Here is a 21,061-nt window from a genome sequence, read left to right on the forward strand (position 1 = left end):
TTGCCCACGAAATTTCAAGTCATTTTGAAAAGTATTAATATTTGTTTACTTTTAAAAGGTTAATTTAAATGTTGTTTGTTCCTGTTTTAATTATCTTAGAGGCATTTAAACATTCCCAAAATGTTGTTTATTGTTTGTTAATTTGTTAGTGAATATTTACAACCTTTTGAACATTTTTAATTCACTGCTTTATGAAATTATAATCTGACTTGTTATTTTGAATTTGAATTTGATCTTAGTTTGAGACGAGTGAGGTTTAGCAAGAGTAATAGTAGTGACATGACATCATTAACAGAGGATTATTGTAGCTTAATTATCCGGGCGTCACAGAAGGTTTTGAAAGTACACACAATCTCTTGGTGGTTTTGGTAATTCATGTCAACATACATTTCCTTGGACTAATGATTTTCTTGAGTACATCCATGAATAGTCTCTTTAGTTACAACTTGGGAACTGAAGATGAAACCCCACAAAATGCTAAGGACAAGTGTTGGCCAAGCCTCTAGACTTCATTTTATATTTAAGTGATCCAAGACCACATTGAGTCTATAGGTATTGTTGGAGCTGTGTCGAATATTGTGTACAAGATAGGTTACAGTTGGACTCTGAGTTGTATTGTGTTTAGATAGGATATGGAGTCGGGTCCTAATAGGACACTTGTATCCTAGGCCTCTCTTATATAGTGAGCGTAGACACACGATGTAACCTACGCCAACATAATAGCACAGGCGCGCAAGGGGGAGCCGGCGGCGTGTGCCGGCGCTCGGGTGGCCGGTGTGCGTTATTGTGACGGTGTCACGGGGAGGAGCGCCCGTAGTCAGGCCCCGGGGATGTAGTCATGATGGTGAACGTCGTTAACAAATCTCGATGTCGTGCTCTTGTGATTGCTTGGTCCTTGGATAATTGACGATATACCTCGAATTTATTTTAACAAGTGGTACCATGAGCTAGGATGTTCGGAGGTTGATATGGATCATTGAGCTAGAGGAAGGAAGGAAGCGTTGACGGAAGACTGCAGGAAGCAATCCTGATACGGGATTAGTCATCGGCGAGTTAGGATGCAGAGCAGATGTATTGGTCGTCTTGTGATCTTCGGTGAAGCAAATGGAAGCGAGCAGCAGAATCGGCGAGTTCGATAGTACAAGGCGAACGACACGGAAATTGGAAATCATGGCAGAGGCTGGCGGCGCGTGGCAGGCGGTGGCAGCAGCACAAGACACACAATAGGGCGTTACGGCGGCGTGTACGCAGAGGTTCGTCTCGCGGGCAGAGGTCCAAAGCGCGTGCGTGGGCGCCGGTAAGGGAAGGCCTATGTGGCCTTATCCAGTACGGAAGCTGCAAGGCGTGGTGCTGGCCGAGGCGAGGCTGGCCGAGCGGGCCATGTCAGGCGTGGCCTAGAGATGCGTGGGTGGTGCAGGCCGAGATCGATTCCATGTGGCACCGGATTTGTTTTAGACCAAAAGGAGGACCGAGTCCTCGTGTACAACACGGACGGAGGCAGCATCAGATCAATCGGCAGAAAGGAAATCCATCAAGCGATACGTACTAGCTGGGACATTGACAAGGCAAAAATCTAGCATTCGGAGTTGTGAGAAGACCAGAGGGTGTTTTTGCGTTGATAGCTTGGATTATTTTCACACAGTCAGTCGTACAAAGAACTATGACACGAACGGGTATCTAGTTTGGGGTGGAGAAGTTCACGGAACTGAAAACCTTGCGTTATGAAAGACAGGGTGAAAGATTTGTTGGCATAATAAGAATGTTTGAAGGCGTTGCGGGAAGTCATGTCAGCTAAGATGGAATATCATGTGATGGATGAAAATTTGCGGAAGACGATTTGGGAGCCTCGAGCGTGTCATGCAGTCGAACAAGTTCGGCTTGGTCGGACTAGTCAGTCTGATGGATCGACGCAAATCGGTTGGTACAGAAGACAGTGGTGAGATCGGCAACGACGATATAGGAGCGTGATGCTGATGGTGACCGACTTCTGAGCGTGGAAACACATGACGCAGGCCTGAAGGCTTGTGTGGCTTCGACAAGGCTATGGCGCGGAGTTGATTCAAGACGGTGCACATGAGAGCTTGAAGACGATGGGCCGCGGGGTGGACTGATCATCTACCATGGAGTCATGTTAAAGGTGGAGCTGGATTGAGGGGCCACGGTGTAAGGATCCAGAGAATCGAAGCCTATTTAAGCTGGGAAAAAGCGAGGAACACGTAGTTCGGACTAGAGCCCAGTGGTCTGATGGAAGCGTGAAACTCGTCATCGGTCGGTGATGATTGGTGGTACTCTGCAGTGGGGGTTGAGTGGTGTGGGTTCACGACCCTTGAGACTCGATCAGGACAGCGGAGGCTCGACGCAGTAATAGCGGCGAGGTGTGCGGTATGCACGAGGCATGGAGACGGACCAGGGCTGTGGTGGTCATACATGTGGTGAGACAACTGCGAATTTGACTCGGGATGACTATAAGCAATGATGAAATTCCTTCAGGTTTCAAACAGGCGGTCAAGAAAGGAGCGGTGATGTTTAGTTCAGGTAACTCTTATGTGTGACACCCAATATGTGAGTTGTTCACTTTCACGCAGGTCAGTGATCGGTGTGTGATGATGTTGACGGACACTTTAGAAGTTGGGAGCACAAATTAGAGTAAGGAAAACTTAATTTCGCTCGAGCGTTGACTGTGGTCAAGAAAAGGAGGGACTACAAGTTGCAGGTGGAGTCACATGGAGTCTTTAGAGTAGCAGCGGTACTCATGGGATAAACTCAAGTCCAATGTACATGGAAGTTTGACGCATGGACGAATTCAAGGTGGTGGAGAATATTCGTCAAGGTAGAGTTTGTTGGAGTTGTGTCGAATATTGTGTACAACGTAGGTTACAGTTGGACTCTAAGTTGTATTGTGTTTAGATAGGATATGGAGTCGTGTCCTAATAGGACACTTGTATCCTAGGCCTCTCTTATATAGCGAGGGTAGACACACGATGTAACATATGCCAACATAATAGCACAGGTGCACAAGGGGGAGCCGGCGGCGTGTGCCGGCGCCCGGGTGGCCGGTGTGCGTTATTGTGACGGTGTCACGGGGAGGAGCGCTCGTAGTCAGACCCCGGGGATGTAGCCATGATGGTGAACCTCGTTAACAAATCTCGGTGTCATGCTCTTGTGATTGTTTGGTCCTTAGATGATCGACGGTATGCCTCGGATTTATTCTACCAGGTATGCCAGTACTATTAAAAGGGAATGAGGTTCATATGATGAGTTCATTACTCAAGTGCTTAAAGTTTAAACTCCAAAAGCCTCATACAAGTTTCCGCATTCCCATTATATCACAAATCAAATATTCAACTTGGACTCACTGAATCATTTTACACTGGAGTCACCGAGTCACATCGATATAGCCGTTGTCCTAAACCCCAAACTTTTGGTCTCACTGAGTTGGCCCTTTGGTCCCATCAAAGAGCACTTGCCAACCTTTTATTGCCTACCGTAGTTCGTTCGGAATTTCTGAACAGTTTTAGTCTGTGACACCGAAGTGTGTTAAGTGGTTAGTTCATCACAACTCGGACCAGCAAACAATTCCATCTGGGGTCACCGAAATATCAAAAGTTTGAATCTTTTGTACAGTTCAGTCTGACCGAGTATTTTCATTCGACCTCACTGAAATGTGCTAAAAGTGAGCAGCGGTCAGATTCTTGGTGCTGCCTATATATACCCCCAACCACTCCACAATTGTCTCTCGAAGCAAACACGTTACATGTCCATATTTCTGAGAGAGAACTCCCACCCCTTGTGCTAATTTCAAAGGGATTCCACTCCAACCATTGATCGTTTGATTTCTAGTCACCTCATTGTTTTCCACCCAAACCCTCTCCTACCCTAAAGCCAAAATCTGTGAGAGAGTGTTTGAGTGTTGAGGAGATTATCTTTTGAAGCACAAGAACAAGGAGTTCATCATCAACCCCAACTATTGCCTTTTGGAGGGTGGTGCCTCCTAGATTGGTTAGGTGTGCCTGGGAGTCTTCAAATCTTGTGGTGAAACCAAGCAGCTTTTGAGGGCAAGGAGATTACCTACTTCATGAAGATCTACCCGAGTGAGGCCAGCCCTTCGTGGGCGTAAGCCATGGTGGGATAGACAATGTTGCTCCTTCGTAGACCTTTCATGGTGTGAGCCCTCCGTGGACTCGATTTTTTTGTGGAATCTTGCAACCGTAATCCTTGTGATTGAAGCCTCCATCAACGTGGATATACGATATCACCACCTATCGAAACCAAGGGTAAAAAATCCTCCATGTCAACCATTGTTTGTGAATCTCTCAAACTCTACTCCTTAATTTCTTGCACGTGCATGATCTTCACTTCCTATACTCTAGATATGCATGTGTAGGACGCTATTATGACTTGTTAGATAATACTAAAATCTGCCTAAATAACAAACATTTTAAAATTGGTCATTGGCTTGTGGTAGTTGTCTATTCACCCCCCTCCCCTCTCTAGACACTCCTTTCGATCCTACAGGTTTCGAGTTGCTTAATGGTCTCGTTGCCCTCAACAACAAGTTTCATAAGGTAGAGAAACTTAGCTAGGTTTTGACCACCTAGAGTAATCATGAATTTATGCAAGCCTACCAACATACGTTGCTCCTCATCATCCTCATCACTACCACCCTTTGCATCACGAGAAACATCGGTAAGGAGAGAGAGAGAGAGAGGAAGGTACCTTAAGACTTATTTGCCATAAGGCATTTGTGGGAGCCAATTTGCTCATCATCCTTGACCTTCAATGGTCATAAGGCACTTGTGGGAGTCGCCTTTGTAGTTCTTCTTGCAATCGTACTTGATTATCTTGTCATCTTTGACCACCTTTAATTGGGCTACACCCACAACATCTTCAGGGTCGGAGTCGTCGGAAGCTTGAGCAATGCGTGTCTTCTCTTCCTTATTCTTGAGCCTTGCATTTCATGGATAAGGCAACTTCTTGACAAACTGGCTCTTGTGTGGGTGCAAGAAGTGGTCAACCCGGCCTTAGGTTGGTTGACGTAACGTCAGGTGACTTTGCGTCACTGACATGTGGATCATCTGGTTTGCGGCCCCACATGCCAGTGACCCTAAGTCACTCAACTCTCTAAGTCGGCCAATCCCAGTCGGGTAAACCCATATGCTACCGACTCCCATGTTCAACAGTTGGTTGTCCACAGTACTAGTGAGGAGGATTTATCGTTATAGATGGGTTGATCAGGGAAGATGTCAAACAGAGGAGAACAGGGAGTGCATAGGGAGTGAATGGGTGAACCAGAGGAGAATACACGTTGGATGGAGTGCATCGTAGAAATGGTGTGGAAAATTTCTTGTTGTGTGAATTAGATTGTTATAAAATGGTGAAAATGAATACATTTATTGTTTGTTAGATACTACTTCCCTTGTTCCATAGTGTAAGATGTTTTATTGACAATAGTGTAGTGCGAGAAAACGTCTTATATTATAGGATGAAGGGAGTAGATGATTTGAACGAGACTATCTGTTTACTTGTGTCAGATGCATGGTTTGCCATTTATTTGTATGCCAATCTGTGGACCAGATTATTATCTTCAAATGCAAATCACTTTATATAATTTTCTACACAATTTATTTTTCACATCACCGCTCAGCATGTCTAACTTAGATATTGTGTACCAGACAAACAAAATCTCATATCAGCATGTTCTCGACATATACAGACCACTGACAAGATAATCTATGCTCAACATGTCCAAACGCATCGCAGCCGTACACACCCTTGGAAGTTTCAAGGGTGCCCGAGCTGAACCAATCTCAAATATTTGGAAGAGCCACATGAGACTACAACCCCAACCTCCACCGCTGAGAGATCCCGGCCCATGTCTGAGCTAGGACAAACAGAAAAACAAACAGTGCGATAGCATTACCAACACTTGTAAGACGCAGAGCCATATGTCCTCAACTATTCTCTTCATATTTCATTTTCTTTGGGCAGGGTAGCGGCTGGCAGCACAAGCCATGGCCGTTTCCCTTGGATGGAAGAAGCAACCTTTACAACAACAATGAGAATGCAAAATCATGCAACAACAGCTACCTGCCCTATCAACAACCATCTCTGCCAACAACACAGTTAACCACCCGGGAGGCATCAGCCATCATCCCCAGACAAGACTCTGAACAAGGTAAGGAGGAGGAAGAAATATCACATGTACAAAAGGATCAAACAGAACTGGTTTGGGGTTTGGAGGAAGGTTGGTTTTTCTACGGCCCGACGCTATCTACTGCATTGATCCTATCGACAAAACGATGCGCCCGCACGCATCAGCTCACGCCCGACAACGAGGCGTCACCGCCCGTCGTCCCTCCTGCTGTCAGCCGCCCGCGACGAGTCCCTGCTGGACGCCTTGATCGCGTCCGCGATCATGACGGCCACCGAGGCCTTGTGGAGGGCGAGGTCCGCCTTGTGCATCAGGCAATGGGCCTTCTCCCTCTTGAGCCTGGCCATCGTCGCGGCGTGCTGCGCGGCGCTCGTGGCGTCACGCAGCTTGAGCTCCTCGACGTCCACACGGTGGCTCTGGGGCGCCTGCTTCGAGTTCTGGTACTCATGGATTGCAGTGTTCCAGTGATCAGGCACGCCTCCTCGCCTTATTTTCTGGCTGCGGAAGGACGGGGACGGTTGGTGATCCTCAGAGAATGCAAAGCTTGCATTCCTTTTCATACTGTTAGTCCTGAATCTTGGAGTAGAACCTCTGTCCGAAGCATCAGACGTGCGAGGGGAATCTGTTCTCATAGAGAACCTGGGGGAGTACCCTGTTGGTGAATTAAGAGAACCACCGTCATAGGATTCATATGTCCTCCCATCCCCAACATATTCGCCGTTTTTCCGGCCTGAAGCTTTTGACAAAAAAACAAACAAACAGAAACTGTATCAGCAAATGCAGGGGGGAAAAGCACGAGCCGTTGATTTGACTACAGAACATAAAGGGTGTACCTTGTCGGTAAAAGCCATCCTGCTCTCTCAAAAAGCTGTGGCATCCAGAGTACATAAGCTTCTTATGTGATCTCTGCTTCGGTCCCTTGGATACCTGAAGCCGGAGTCCACGAGGTTTCAAACAGAAGGCAAAGAGTGCAGGTTTGGAGGGCGGCCTCTTTCCTTGGTACCCATTTGATGAACCCTGCATTCTGTTTACTGCCGATTCCCATTCCTGTAGCTGCTGAGCATAAATCTTCCACATAACAGGCTGAAAATGATAGAAAGTAAAGTCAGAGGGAGTATGCACTCAAGTCTCAACATTGTTTGCTGGACTGCGATGGTACCATCTGGTAAGATTAGAGCATGATAGCGGAAAAGAAATGCAACAATAAATCCTTTCCCTGGAAGCATGAGCTTATTTGCAGCCACTTAATGAACCACATTAGAAGAGAAACTCCAAATCAAGTTACACTACACAAAATAAGCTACCGCCTAAACTATTTGAACTAACAAAAGAATCTTTTGCTTTAATCGATTGGTGCTGTCAAAGATTGGAGCAAAAAACAAGCAAAATTTTCCATTTTGGATCATTATGTTAACACAGTGCTCCATCAATGGCATAGTTGGAATAATTCGAATAGAAGTAAACAGACCTACATAAGCATAAGAAGCTACAGTTTACAAAATATTAGTTTGTAGGAAGGACCACAAAGGAGCCAAGGCATATATATATATATATATATATAACTAAACATCCCGAAGAAGATAGAAAACAGATTCTGAAATGCTTACTCGATCTCTGTTTTTGTCATAAACCATCAACATGGTGATCATGTACAGGAAAGTAAGGCAAAGCTAACAAGACAAAACAGAGCATGAGAAGACATATGACCTGAAAATGTCGAACAAGCGGCATTCCCTTCTTCTGCCTCTTGTCATGCCAATGATCATGTATCACTTCAGTGATGTCCAGCGGTGCATTATCAACATCTAGTTCCTTAATCTGATCAATGGTGAGCGCACTGCAGTTATGGGTATGTGCAAATTTCTCAAATTTGTCCATGATCTTCTCAAACAAATCCTCTGTTAACTCAGATATAGTGTTGTTCTTATCTCGCTGAGACTTCCTCCATCCTGAAATCCACTCTTCATCATCACTATCCATGTCATATATCACACGGGATTCGTCAAGAGCCATTTCAACATCTGGCCCGATATGGCAAAGATAATCTTGGGGGCGCACAAACGATACAACATCATTATCGTCATGACCTTCAACCAAGCGGACACCAGGGATTGGAATGTTTTTAACAGATGCAGCTCTGATGTTATGACTATAGCATTCATCATGCATTTGTTTGAAAATCGACCACTGGCTTCTGTCAGGAAATTCTAGGTACCATTCAGGGCCCCCTTTCCACAAAATAGCATGCGTATAGCGGTTAGTAGCACCAGGCTGCAAAACTTGAGAAACTTTGTGAACATACTTCTTTCCTTCAGCAAGCCTCACACAGATACTTCGATCACTCTGCCCATCGGTGTGAATTGTGATCTGAGTATCATATTCCCTCCATCCTCTATCACCAACTGTTACCAGGACATTTGCAACACAAGCCAATGACTCCGGGCTGCTCTCCCCACTTCTAGTATTATCAGGAAGCCTCTTTGAACCATTAGTCTTGGCGATGTTGTGAGGTTGTATCTTGCGGAAATGTCCTTTGTGTTTTGATCCTAGTTCATCACTTCTAGGAGAAACTGAGTATGAAACATGGGTTCGTGTTTTCTTAGAACCACTAGCACTGCCAGTTGACATGTTATCTTCTGGCCATAATTTTGAACCATCTCCAAATGTGCGTGATATGGATGTAAACCTGTTCCGATGGTAGGACGTCCTTGGGGCAGTTGGTGTGACACGACCAATTGGATGTTCATTCAATTCCTGAACCAAGTTAGATACAGGCTCTGTGGCTTTGCCATCTTTGCTAAGTAACTCATCATCCAGAGCATCAGATATCTTATCTTGAGGAATATCCATGGAAGGGTAACTTTGTTTAGATTTCTCTGGAGAGTTTGTAGCATTATGATTGGAAGAACAAAGTTTGTCACCAGCTATGCAAGTCCCATTTTGATCTGGCAACCTTCTGCTTATCACATTGATATCACCATCACTGTTGTCACAATCCAGACTTACGGTACCCGTCTCCAAGGAACAAACCTGCTTAACCAAAGCAGATCTATGTTGTGAAATAGACTGCTGATTATCTTCTACAGAAATTTCAGAAGGAGCAGCCTGGTGAACTACAGCATTGGAAGTTAAGTTGGTTTCAGTGAGCAGCTTTAGGTGATGACGTGCAGCTGCCACGTCCACATGATTTCGAGTACATTCACTTTGATTATCAAGACAAAATATGACAGGATCAGCATCAGGATAATTAGATTCTGAGCAGAACTGAGGTTCCTGAGCATCGGAAGATAAACTCTGCCAACAGGAAATGTAGTCAGTAATAATTTCATCTGGTAATGGCTGGAGACCTAAAATTTCAGCACAAAATACTTTGATCTGATGCATTCAAACTTACAGACTAAATAATGGCATGTCTAGAAAAGAAATAGATAAATAAACTGGATAGTAATCAATAAAGGTCAACATTTTGACAAATTTTGTAATTCCAACTGACAAAATAAGATGCTGGGCCTAGGTTTCTCCCACAGATACTCTGGCTTGTAACTCCACAGTGACTGGTACAGCAACTAACTAACCCTCACGTACAGTCGAACTTGGGGTGCAGCTGACTACTAATACTAGCTATTAATCAGCATATTCTCCCGAACGTGCAAACCATGGATAGTAGTTATTCTTTTATGTTTCTATTATAAAATCCTGGCATGCAATACCCATAATCAACCGAAAAACATGATTTTAAAGTCAATTAAATCTGCACATAAAGTGAGTTCTGTACCTTCGAAAAGAGATTCATTGAAGTCCGGACATTCTGGTCATTTCCACTGATGAGTTGTTTGATATCGGTGTATGTGCAGTCAACTTTAGACAGCTCCCTTTTCAAAGAGTGATATCTGAACTTTGCTTGCAGGTTCTTCCATTGTGTCTTGCCAATTCCAATGAGGCTGAACAGCACAAACACTGCTTGGCTCCTACCATGCAAACCAGATATCTGGAATCTGACCGAGGTGCATGGCACTTCTGATTCATTAAAAGCATTCAGCCCAGAATCCTGATTGAAGCTTCCGACGAGTGAACAGAAAAGAAATACTGCTGATCTTAAGCAAGTCTCAAGAAGCAAGTGTTTCAAACCTAAAGTACCATTAACAAGAAGTATGTCCAGACATACTGTAGGCCATAAGGTAATCAATGAACCATGCTGAGGGTGAAAGAAAGTACTGGGAAGCCAAGCACTGCAGGCTTCAGAAATTAACTTGTAAACAGATTTAAGTGGACAGCTTAACACCAATATGACATATTTCACTGGAGCACCAGTTTCAGTATCAGCCTCCCTGCCATTGGCTGAATCAAGAACCACCGCAGAACTTGATCTGCTTTTCAAATGTGAATCATGTTCTGAAATGTTGACAAAACCATTCCTTCTCCTGCGAAATCGCCTCCTATAATAAACAAAGCGGAATCTCCTTTCCCGAGGTACAGTCCCATCGTTATGAACTTCCGGGCCACCATTTGCATGTAAACCTCCTGGTATAGCACCATCAGAGCCAAAGAATCCCGGGTTGGCATCGAATGAGTTTGATAACACAGGAAAATTTGGGTGACCAAGAGCTGTTTTGCTGATGCTACTGGAGGTACCAGATCTTGCTTGGTTTGATTGAGCCAACCATGAGATGATGGGCTCTGACTCGCTTCCTGAACCGTTTTGATCCATGTGTACTCTCTTCTCCCCCTCATAGTTCACCTTACGTGCTTTCCTTGAAGTATTATTAATACATCTCCTGCGACCTTCACCTGGCAAAAGGAGGAGCTTGATTCTCTCATTTTGAAGATTGATCCATTCTTCATCCTTATCATCATATTTGACATGATGCCTCTTTGTCACAGGGTCATATTTCTTGACCAGGCCAAAGTACCAAGTCTCATCAAGAGGCCAAAACACCCTGATCCTCTCTTTTACAATGGAAAATGGATCCAGATCATGAGGGCTGACTTCATAAAAATGACGACGTGGGCGACGCTTCCTGAATGGACCTTTACCGTCACGCTTCCGTAGCAACCTAGAAGGACCTGCTACATCATCTTCATTCTTGTATGGATTGTTCAAGCGATTAGAGCGGTGAAGATTAGATTCCTTTGATGATCTATCTGGTGATGACATTCTGTTCCTCAATGGGTCATCATGTCTATTATCTGACAGAGAACAGAGCATCATAGCAGCATTTTCTTCCAAGCTAGCATCAATGTGCCCTAGCGCATGCCCAGCACTATCCTTATCAACATGAACAAGTTTAGATGGTTCACCTGGTAGCTTTGGAACTGAGAGATCATTTTCCGAACAAGACTTTGTTGTGATGTCCTGATCATGAGTGCCATTCTCAGTTTTTAAGCAAATGACAGGATCACCGCCACCAACTCTGTTCTCCTTGAGCGCCCTTGGTTTCCTTATCCTTTTCCTCCTCATGAAATGGGAAGGCTTAGAAATGCCATTGGGTTGAAGCACATTACAACCACCAGCCCCAGTCTCGGCACTGACATTCTGGGGAAGCTTCCTTAGCTTCAGGACGCCGCGAGGCCGGCTGATCAATGCGGCAGAAGTAACCGAATGCTCGGAGCGGCCATTCTTTTTCCTCGACAAGGAGCGTGGGCAGCCGTCGTGCAAACTGTCCATGCTCCATGTGGTGTCACTCGAACCGGATCTTGTTGGCTCTGGACCATCAGCTTCCACTCTGTCACAACTCAAGCTCTCACGCTTCCTCTTACTCCCTGTAGCAGAGGGAGTGCTTGAAGAGGCCTCCTTGCCACCACGAGCATCCGGCGTGCTTGGGCCCGACCCAGATCCAACCGAGCCCCTCTCAGACAAGGTCTCGTCATCTCCATCTAAACCCAGGAGTGGCTCGGGTGCAGGGGCGGGCTTAACCTGGGGCATGGGGGTTCAGTTGAACCCCCAATTGTCTCCCTCGACAAGAAGCTGCTCCACGCCGGGGCAGCGGGTCCCAGATCGATCTTGCTCGCCGGAGAACAGGGACCTAATCGAAACCATGCACGGATGAATCAGATTAACGAAAACCAGGCAACAGGGCAGGAGACAGATCGGCAACCGGCCGGAATGGAAAGAAAAGAGCAGTCTTGTCCTCGTCCGGCCACTGCCACAGCGAACAAGGATCAAGAAACGCTCTCCTGGGGCAATCCGGCCGGGGAAAAAAGCTAGGGTTCCATACCAGGAGCGGAGGAGGTCGATCCACGCCAATCAAACGCCGGCCGTGGGTTCCCCTGGCGCCCCTCCGTGTCCTGGGGTGCGGGCTGGGGTTGATAGGTGGAGGAGGGGCGAGAATTTTGGGTGGAACCGGCGGGGAGGGAGGCCGGAGGTGGAGGTGGAGGAGGAAGAAGGGGACATTGGGGAAGGGGAAAATTTTCCGAATCAGTCCCTGTATTATAGGGTCATGGACAGGGCCGGGCGGGTCACGTCGCCAGGTTTCTCGCACCGTCGGATCGCGATCGGACGGCTGGGATCAGTGTGGGAGGGGAGCGTGGCCCCCGGCGGAAAATAAAAAGCGCCCCGTGCGGTGGTCTTTGTTTTCTGCTCCTTCGTCGGTCGGCCGGTCCGTCCGTCGTCGCCGCTCCGCCACACACGACGGCGCCACCCGCTGCCCGCCGGCGGTTCCCCGTGACGCGGCCTCCGGCGCTCTAGGATCTTGCAGGGGCTGCCTCGTCATAATCCCCACGCCCCCACCCCCACCCCCACGCACTGACCTCCTCATCATCCCCACTTCAGGCCGCAGGATGCAGCAGGGGCTTCAGCAACAGGTAAATCGCCGCTTCAGGGGCGACGGCCGGCAAGGCCAGGCACTGTTTGCCGGCAGGTACTGTCATATTCCGGCCAGTTCTGCTCCTCGTGTATGAATCTGTTAGACCCTGTATAACTGTATTAATCTTCTTGTTAGTGCCTAAGATGTCAAACTGATGGCTAACCTACCAGGTTTGCAGTGTGAAGCTTCTATTTGTTATGTCTAGAGAAGATCAATCCAGCTTTCACATCATATGCTTGGAGTATGCAAGTAAATGTATGATGACTGCGACATCCCTGCTTGCAACTTGATCTTACAACAAGTTTGCAACTGTGATAGTTTTGCAAAGCTAGTATCCATGAATTTTTCGGAGGACTTTGAATATTACTAGTAATGAGCATTATAAAAATATTTCTGCGTTCCTCACTGCAGGTACAATCCGTTAATCACTGTGTTTTTCTGACCAATTTCATAATTCATGGATTCGATTACCTGTGTTGGCGCTGGTTCTTCCAAGTAGTTTCCCTTGTGCCCTGTTTTCTACTTGTTAACACTGATATAATTGCAAGAATACCATGGCAAAGACAACAAGTGCTAAACAATGTGCTTGATCAGTATACTACTTTCTCCTTTGTTTATAGTCAATTAGCTGTGAAGCTACAGAAGGCAATTTGCTCAGATGAAGAATATTTGTTTGCCTTATTCAGGAAACATATTTCTTAAATGTGCTATTTACAAGAAATTCTGACATAGGACATCCATAACATATTCTAGGACCTTCCATATGTGTCATGGACTAACTCCTGGGTTCTGGTTCTACAGTATGACAGTAACCACCCAATCACTCTGCCAAACTGCCATATATGTGTCTGATACCTGGGGATACACGCGTTGGGGATATTGGGAAACTTTGTCTTCCAATTTTTTTCCTCATATCACTCTTTGATACTTCCTGATGTTTCGTGGTTCAATGCCTCCTGAAGTGCCCCCCAAAAAATCTTGAGGTGGAAAAACTTTTAGAAGAAATTATAATCTAGCACATCCACAATACACTCTAGGACCTTCCCTTTGTGTTGTGGACTAACTTCTGGCTTCTGGTTCTACAATATGACAGTAACTATCCACGGGGATATGCTATTCTGCCCCACCATTTTGCCAAACTGCCATATGTGTGTTCGATACCTGGAGATACAGGCATCAAAGAGTATTGGGGAACTTTGACTTTCAAGATTAAGAAATCATGATATCCCACCATTACTCTTTGACGCTTCCGACACTTCATGGTTTAGAACCCCCTGAAGTTCCCTCCCCATAAAAAGATTTGAATCTAACCCCACGAAAGCCATTAGATCTATAACTATAAACCCTAGCAAACCTTATCAATCTCAGATCTAACCTGGGAACCCTCGACGCTGCCCTTGGTGAATCCTTGACATCGCTCCCTTGGTCCATTGGACGATGCCTGCGCCATACGGCAGCAATGGCGCTCCAACCCGGCAAGCCATGAGGAAGAGGTGGCTTCGCTTGCCTCGGCGGAAGGAGCGGCTTGGTTACTCATCAGCCGGCGGTGCCGAGACGCACAAGGAACACCGAATCGATGTGCCAGGCCGCCGGCGTAGGAGGATGGCAACCCTTTTGGTGGAAGAGGGCATCATGGAACTGCTCTTGCGGAGGTGCTGGCCTGGCGGCGCTGCATCCGCCCCATGGGTGGTGGCTGCCAAGCGCAAGGGCAGCCCTAGGTTACTTTGTGTGTAGCCGTGTTTGCTGCGAGCATATAGGCCTATATGGGCCCAGCCAGCTGTCACTCACCCTTTCCATTTTCTCTTGGGCCCAATATGAATACGAATATTATTTGGAACATAATTAAGAATATTTGGTGTGTTTTGTGAAGAAACGCTTAGGGAGTAGGACGAATATGCCCTTCTATTATAATATCCAATTTAGAGTATTAGGAGACTAGATATACAGTTTTTATTCAGGCAGTAACATTTTTCCATACTCATACTTGTCTTTGTTGCCATACCGGCATGTCAGCACTCACCACCCACATCGTGTATTCAGGAAGCTTAGGAGATATTCAAGCAGACTTGTCTTAGGCTCTGGTAGTATCCTTGAGAAGTTATCAAATTCTATTAAGCACTCAGCCCCAGCTTCAATAGCTCCCTTTCATATCAGCTTCTGATAACGTGTGTTATGCTTCAGTGTATTTAGTATACAACTGAACTATCAGAAGAAAAAAAGAGTAGACAAAATGCATACAATTCACATGGCTGTGAGTCAAGTTTATCTAGAGGTTGAGTACCATGCATCCAACAACGCAATGGCTTAGGTCATTGGACATAGAAATGATCAGGTAGGTTTTATGTTATTCACCTTATTTTCGAGTTGAATTCTTGCTTCTCGTTTTACAATGCAACTCAGCAACTAAAAAGGTAGAGTATTTGTTTGTGTTTATTCACCTATTTAACATCCAGGACTTCCTTGGTTTGAGTCTCCAAATTGACAGACAAACCATATTTTATTAGCCAATTTGGGCTTTCATGCAGCTCTTTTGCACTCTCTTTGCTCTTTGTTGAGAGCATTCCTTTTATTTACTTGAGTTGTGATGTATTGTTTCTCCTCTACAAAGATCAATATGGACCGTCACTAAGAATGTTCCTTCTGGGAGGCAGTTATGGTTAGTATCTACTAGTGCTTTCCTCTGATGCACCTTGCACCTTTTTTATGGAAATTGCAGACTTACGGCCTTGCAACTGGATAGCCTTAGTTCCATTCCTTTAATGGTTGGTATCTCCACTACTACTTATTTTTCTCGAGACTCATCTTTGACTGCTGTTTGTATCAGTTTCGCAGCACCTAGCCACTTGAAAGGATATGGTATGATTAAATACCTAAAACATACCCTGTTTTGCAATAGGGATATTCTGTGTCTTGCTTTGTCATATGTAGGATTGTGTTCCCATTATGCAGCTAGGAAGGCAGGTAGTCCAGAGTCCACGTCGAACTCTTAACACCTTTTGTTACAAAAGAAAAGTGGTGTGCGCCTACCCATTCGGATTTTACCCTTAAGCAAGATAGACCTGACATAGCAAAATTTTCTTTATCCATCCAATGTGTATTGGCCAGTGTGGTGATGCATTTTGTTTTGCTTCTGTTGCTGCTACGATATGCATTGTGCAGAATATATCATCATTATATATTTTTTATGTAAAATATCATATTCTAATGGTAAGCATATGTTCTTTTATACCACGTTGCAATGTTGCTTCATTCTAGTTTATTTTCTTCTGTTTTAATTCAGATGTGATTCAAGCAACATTGGCTATTTTGAAGGGTGAATTCAGTCAAAGGAATTGCGTTTCAACGCGTGTAATTTTTGCCACCCATACTGCTAATGGACCAACAGCTTTTGTTTGGTATCAGCATTGAACGACTTATGGCTCCTTTTGATTCAAAAGAATTTGACAGGAACTTTGGAGGATTTGAGTCAGTAGGATTTGCTTTTCCTTGGGAAGACTTTTCCCTTGTGCTACAGTTATTTTGTTTCTCTTATGATGTGCCAAACAATCTTTGATGTTGAATTACATGACACACCAATGCTTCGCTTTTCTTATTCTTGTGTGTTGAGTAACCTTGTGGATCAGAGCCCTTTGATTTGGTGGATTGGATATGGGTTTGTACATTTGTCATCTTAGGATGTAATTTTTGATTAAAATAACTTCATAATGTATTCCTTGCTGTTTAAAGAACAACTTTAGATGAGGCGTGTCCCTAGCAACGTGGTTAGTGATGAGTAGGTGGGGGTCATGATGGCCTTATAGCAGAAGTCGTTGTATACTTGGCAAAGTGACGCGGCGATATTGTACGACCTATGTCCTATGAGGAGAGTCATCGAGAGCGATGCTCGGCACAAAGAAAAACTTGTTGGAGTGTTGCTGCTTGCAAAGTCACACGACTCCTCACTAGTCCGAATCTTACTAGGTCCCTTGGACTCTGATTCCAAACCTTCAGCTTCAGTCGAGCTAGGCTCTATGGAGGGGAGAGTAAGTCCTCTCAAGTTTATTCAAGTGGGAGTGAGTTAATTACATACCCATGGGGGCCTTATATAGCCTAGAGGTTCTTACCAAATGAACAACGTTACCCTTGGAAGAGGAGGGTTTTTTTTTTTTGAGGGAAACCTTGGAAGAGGAGGTGAGAGGGTAGAGCTACATAATTTTGTGTCCTTTATCCCATATGCCTCTAGTTGGGCTTTGAAGTGAGTTCTAATCCATTAAGTGGGGAACACCTACACTATTTGAAGGCCTCTTACTTGAACTTGGGCCGCTATACAACTTTGCCTCCATCTTTGACTTATTCTTGTACGGGCTCTTCTCCCTTTGACTTGTTAACCGTGAAGGCTTCCTTGGATTTTCGTTGATTTTTGTTGACTCCCTTGAGTTTGTTTGACCATCCATGTGGTGGGACCCAAGATATAATTTTGGGTGTTCTCTCAACATGAGCCCTCTTGAGTCGAAGGCACCAAAGTCTTTTTTGTGTCTTGTAGTCAATAATCAATCTTTGAGGGGAATCCCTTTGACATCTTTGCCTCGTCAATGATTTTGAAGTCTTGATCGGTACTTGAGGGACCAGCCTTGATAGGTACTTGAGGGACCGACCTTTTATAAGCCGTTCTTGCACGAATTAGAGGTACCTCTACAAGTTTCACGGAGGCCGGAGCAACTCCAAGCAAGTTTGGCAGGAATTTGGGATCCTTCTACCTTTTTTGAGAAATGTTATGGCCCTGGGTGCTGTTCTTACTCCTTCTGGACAAGTTCCCATTTTAAGGACACTTTTCAGATCTTAAAGACACCCAGGTTAGTAGGTACGGAAAGAAAAGCATCGTAGAAGGGAGAAAACAGTCTATTAGGATTAGCACACTTCCCTGGTTGTCCCTGAATTTTTTCCCCTTGTTTTTTTGGAGCCTCCAATCATTTCCTATAATTTCCTATTAGGTTAGCAGGTACGGAAAGAAAATCATCAAGGAACGGAGAAAACAACCTATTAGGATTAACACACTTCCCTGGTCATCCACGTATTTTCCCCTCATTTTTTTGGAGCCTCCAACCATTTCTTATAATTTTTTGTTCTTGGAATTTCCCTCCAATCTAATCGCATTTTTAGCCAAAATAGGGGCTATTTGGTGATTTGTAGAAAATCCGGGGCCTTTCTACAAGTTTCAACATGCTTCCCGGGCCTCTTCATGATTGTTTCTGGGGTGGAGGGGTGAAATTGTGATTTCCTAAAAAACTGGTCTTTTCTACAAAATGTATGACCTCTAAAAACATCCAAAAAACCTACATGGGCCTTTTTATTTTTGATTGTACTTTTGAATATGAATTTGGTTCAAAAATCAAACTTGTTCTAAATTCGCTTTGGAAAATTTACAAGGAGTCAAAACAATAGTTAGGACTATGGAAAATGATTTCCTACCAAAATAGAATGTGTAGCCTTGTTTTGAAAGAATTCCCTTTTGATTCATGAATTGATTGAAAAATCGAATTCACTCTTTTTTTTTGGTAAAATTATTAGAGGCTCAAAAAATTATTGGGATTTAAGAAAAATACTTTTTTGCCCAACAATTGAAGTATCACCCTATTTTGGGGTATTAATTCAACTTTAGCGCCCCTTCCTTATCGGAGCCGGGCAAATCTTGTCGTAGTAAACAATCAGGAAGTCTTCGTGCTATGGCCCAATAGGACCAGTGCACCAGAACAGCAACCGTCGTCGATAAAGAGAAACGTAGATCGAAAGTATCCAACCTATAGACACAGGAACACAGACGAACGAAGACCGGATCCATGTGGATCCACCAAAGACAAACCCCGATCGAGTCCCATGAGATCCATCGGAGATAACCTTCACATGCCCTCCGACGATGCTAGGAACACCATCGGAACAGCGGCTAGGCGGGGAGGACATTACTCCATCTGCAGAGAGCCGCCTCCGCGCTCGCATCTCTCAGTAGGACACGAACCCTAACAAAACTCAAAATAGTCGTCACTAGATGGTCTATGGACCTAGATGTATTTTTTTACTTTTGATTTTCTTTGTACTCTCTTGACAGTTGATGAATAGATCGGAAGTTTTCCTTGCAAAAAAAAGGAAAAGTTATGAGAATTAATTTCCAACCCAATATTAAACTAAGGTCGCTAAAATTTGTGATTCCAATTTTGCATTTTATAAATATTCTCTAAATGACAATTTATGGTTCTAAACAATTCTAAATGTTTACCTGAGCCACATTTTCAATCAATTTAATCTACTCCTAGTCAAAACTAGCTAATATCAATCAATCACAAGCAATGTTTTTTTAAAAGTAACTCCCTATGATTTTTTAATATTCCAAATTTGAGAAAATTTTGGGATGTGACATCTGACGAAGAGGTCCACAATCATCAGGAGGATGTCCACCATGAGCCGAGGAGCCGAGCGAAGGCGTGCATCAAGCTAGAAGCGAGTTGAGCGGAGGAGCGGTTCAAAGGGAGATGATCCCACCGTATGAAACCTGGTACGTTCGACAGAAACTTTATAACCGGTTTCCACCTCCCGCCGCATAAACTTTCCATAAAAAACCGTTCCCTTCCATCCCTTTCTCGGGTGACGTTTGTCAAATAACATTATTAATGCAAAGCATATCCTGTCTAATATCAACATGTACTTATTTTGCTCCCGATTAAATTTGTGCATTGCACATATGCATTTACTAGTATGAAAAATGTTCAACCATTATTAAAAAAAGTCAACATGTATTTAAAAATAAAAATAAAAGTAAACAAATAGAAAAACCCAAGGAAAACCAATAAAGAAAACAAATAAAAACTGAAGAAACACAGAAAAACAAAAAAAAAATGATCGGAAGGTCTAAACCCGTATGACTTTTAAGATCCTCTCCATTGTCTCTTAAAAAACATTCAATTTAGCCGGCCCATTAAACAAAAGGGTGATATATCTCGCACTAAGTGAGATATAATACCAGCGCAGCAAGGGGAACTCCTATTCAGAGCTTAAGCATTGTCGTGTGAACCGGTGCTCACGTGCTCGCTAGCGTTGTGTGAACTGCTTCGCCCGATAAAAAACCTGTCTCGTTCGCACAATCCAGATCGGCTGATAGTTGACCTAAAAAACTGATAATTTTTTAAAAAGTTCATAGATTTGAAAAAAAATCACAAATTCAAAAAAGTTTATGAATTTCAAAAAATTTCATGAAGTAAAAAAAAATCATGTATTTGAAAAAAGTTCATTCAATTTTTAGAAGTGTTCATGTATTTTTAAAAAGTTCAGATAGTTTGAGAAAAAGTTCACAGATTTTAGAAAATTCACCAATTTTAGAAAACTTCATTGATTTTAAAATTTCATGGATTTGAGAAAAGTTCACGGATTTTGAGAAAAAAGTTCACAAATTTGGGAAAAAGTTGATCAATATATTTTTTAAAAATACCACATATCTGAAAAACAATTGCGTATCATGGAAAAAGTTGTGAAAAAACTGAAAAATTAACGGATTTGAAAAAATTGTCGTGCATTTGAATAGTTTATGAATTTGAGAAAAAAAAATCAAATTTGAAAAAAATTACACATTCAAATTTCCATGAGTAAAGAATAAAAAAAAGAAAATGATAAAGAATAAACGAAAATAAAAAACCAAAGCAAAAAAGATAGGAACAGAACAGAAAAAGGGAAAGAGAAACGGACAAGAAAACATGGAACAAAAAAAACCCATCGAAAAGCTTGGTTCGCGAAACCGGCTTGCCATTTTTTTAGCAGTACCGGCTGGGAGTCCCTATATGATGCATTTTGCGTCATGCAGAAACTCGACGCACAGGGTGGATGCGTGACTGTGCCGGCCCACCAACGCGCCCGTTCGTTTTTTTGCTATCACGCGACGTAAAAAGTAGCTGTGAAACAAACGAGAACAACAGGGTTCGATCCCCTGACCTCGCACACATCATATAGGCGCAAAACACTATAAGAATACGCAGCAAGGTGGAGATTTGAAAAACATTCCTTCAAAGTTGCAAACAGTTTTGAAATGCCGCAATTATTTTGTATATTACAAACAGTTTTTCAAATATTGATTTTTTTGTTTTCT

At 43.8% G+C, this 21,061-nt stretch overlaps 1 protein-coding gene and 1 long non-coding RNA gene across 3 annotated transcripts; one reads left to right on the forward strand and one right to left on the reverse strand.

The window, feature by feature from the left end:
* Positions 1–5,944: 5,944 nt before the first annotated feature.
* LOC125543009 (Enhancer of polycomb-like transcription factor protein) lies at positions 5,945–12,541 on the reverse strand. Of its 2 annotated transcripts, none has more exons than XM_048706255.2 (5): positions 12,367–12,541; positions 9,927–12,174; positions 7,859–9,445; positions 6,985–7,234; positions 5,945–6,881 (listed from the first exon to the last, which is right to left on the reverse strand). In XM_048706255.2, exons 2-5 carry the CDS (start codon positions 12,072–12,074, stop codon positions 6,340–6,342), a joined length of 4,527 nt encoding a protein of 1,508 aa, XP_048562212.2. In that variant the 5' UTR covers positions 12,075–12,174; positions 12,367–12,541; the 3' UTR covers positions 5,945–6,339. The 2 variants fall into 2 exon arrangements, with proteins under 2 accessions (XP_048562212.2, XP_048562211.2); XM_048706254.2 differs by having other exon boundaries at positions 5,945–6,887; positions 12,367–12,539.
* A 175-nt stretch (positions 12,542–12,716) lies between these two features.
* Positions 12,717–16,530, forward strand: LOC125546686 (uncharacterized). The gene is made up of 2 exons (XR_015618245.1): positions 12,717–13,008; positions 13,125–16,530. It is a non-coding gene; the product is annotated as an uncharacterized LOC125546686 (long non-coding RNA).
* The last annotated feature ends 4,531 nt before the right edge of the window (positions 16,531–21,061 follow it).

This window comes from Triticum urartu, chromosome 3A (assembly GCF_056163025.1).
Source record: "Triticum urartu cultivar PI428250 chromosome 3A, HENAU_Tu73, whole genome shotgun sequence".
Lineage (NCBI taxonomy): Eukaryota > Viridiplantae > Streptophyta > Magnoliopsida > Poales > Poaceae > Triticum > Triticum urartu.

Excerpts from the sequence above, each read along its gene's own strand:
- LOC125543009 (XM_048706254.2), bottom strand. The coding sequence starts at position 12,074 with ATGCCCCAGGTTAAGCCCGCCCCTGCACCCGAGCCACTCCTGGGTTTA. Across the intron at positions 9,446-9,926 it reads CAATGAATCTCTTTTCGAAG|AGTTTATCTTCCGATGCTCA; the intron begins GTACAGAACTCA and ends TCCTGTTGGCAG. Across the intron at positions 6,888-6,984 it reads GGATGGCTTTTACCGACAAG|CTTCAGGCCGGAAAAACGGC; the intron begins GTACACCCTTTA and ends TTTTGTCAAAAG.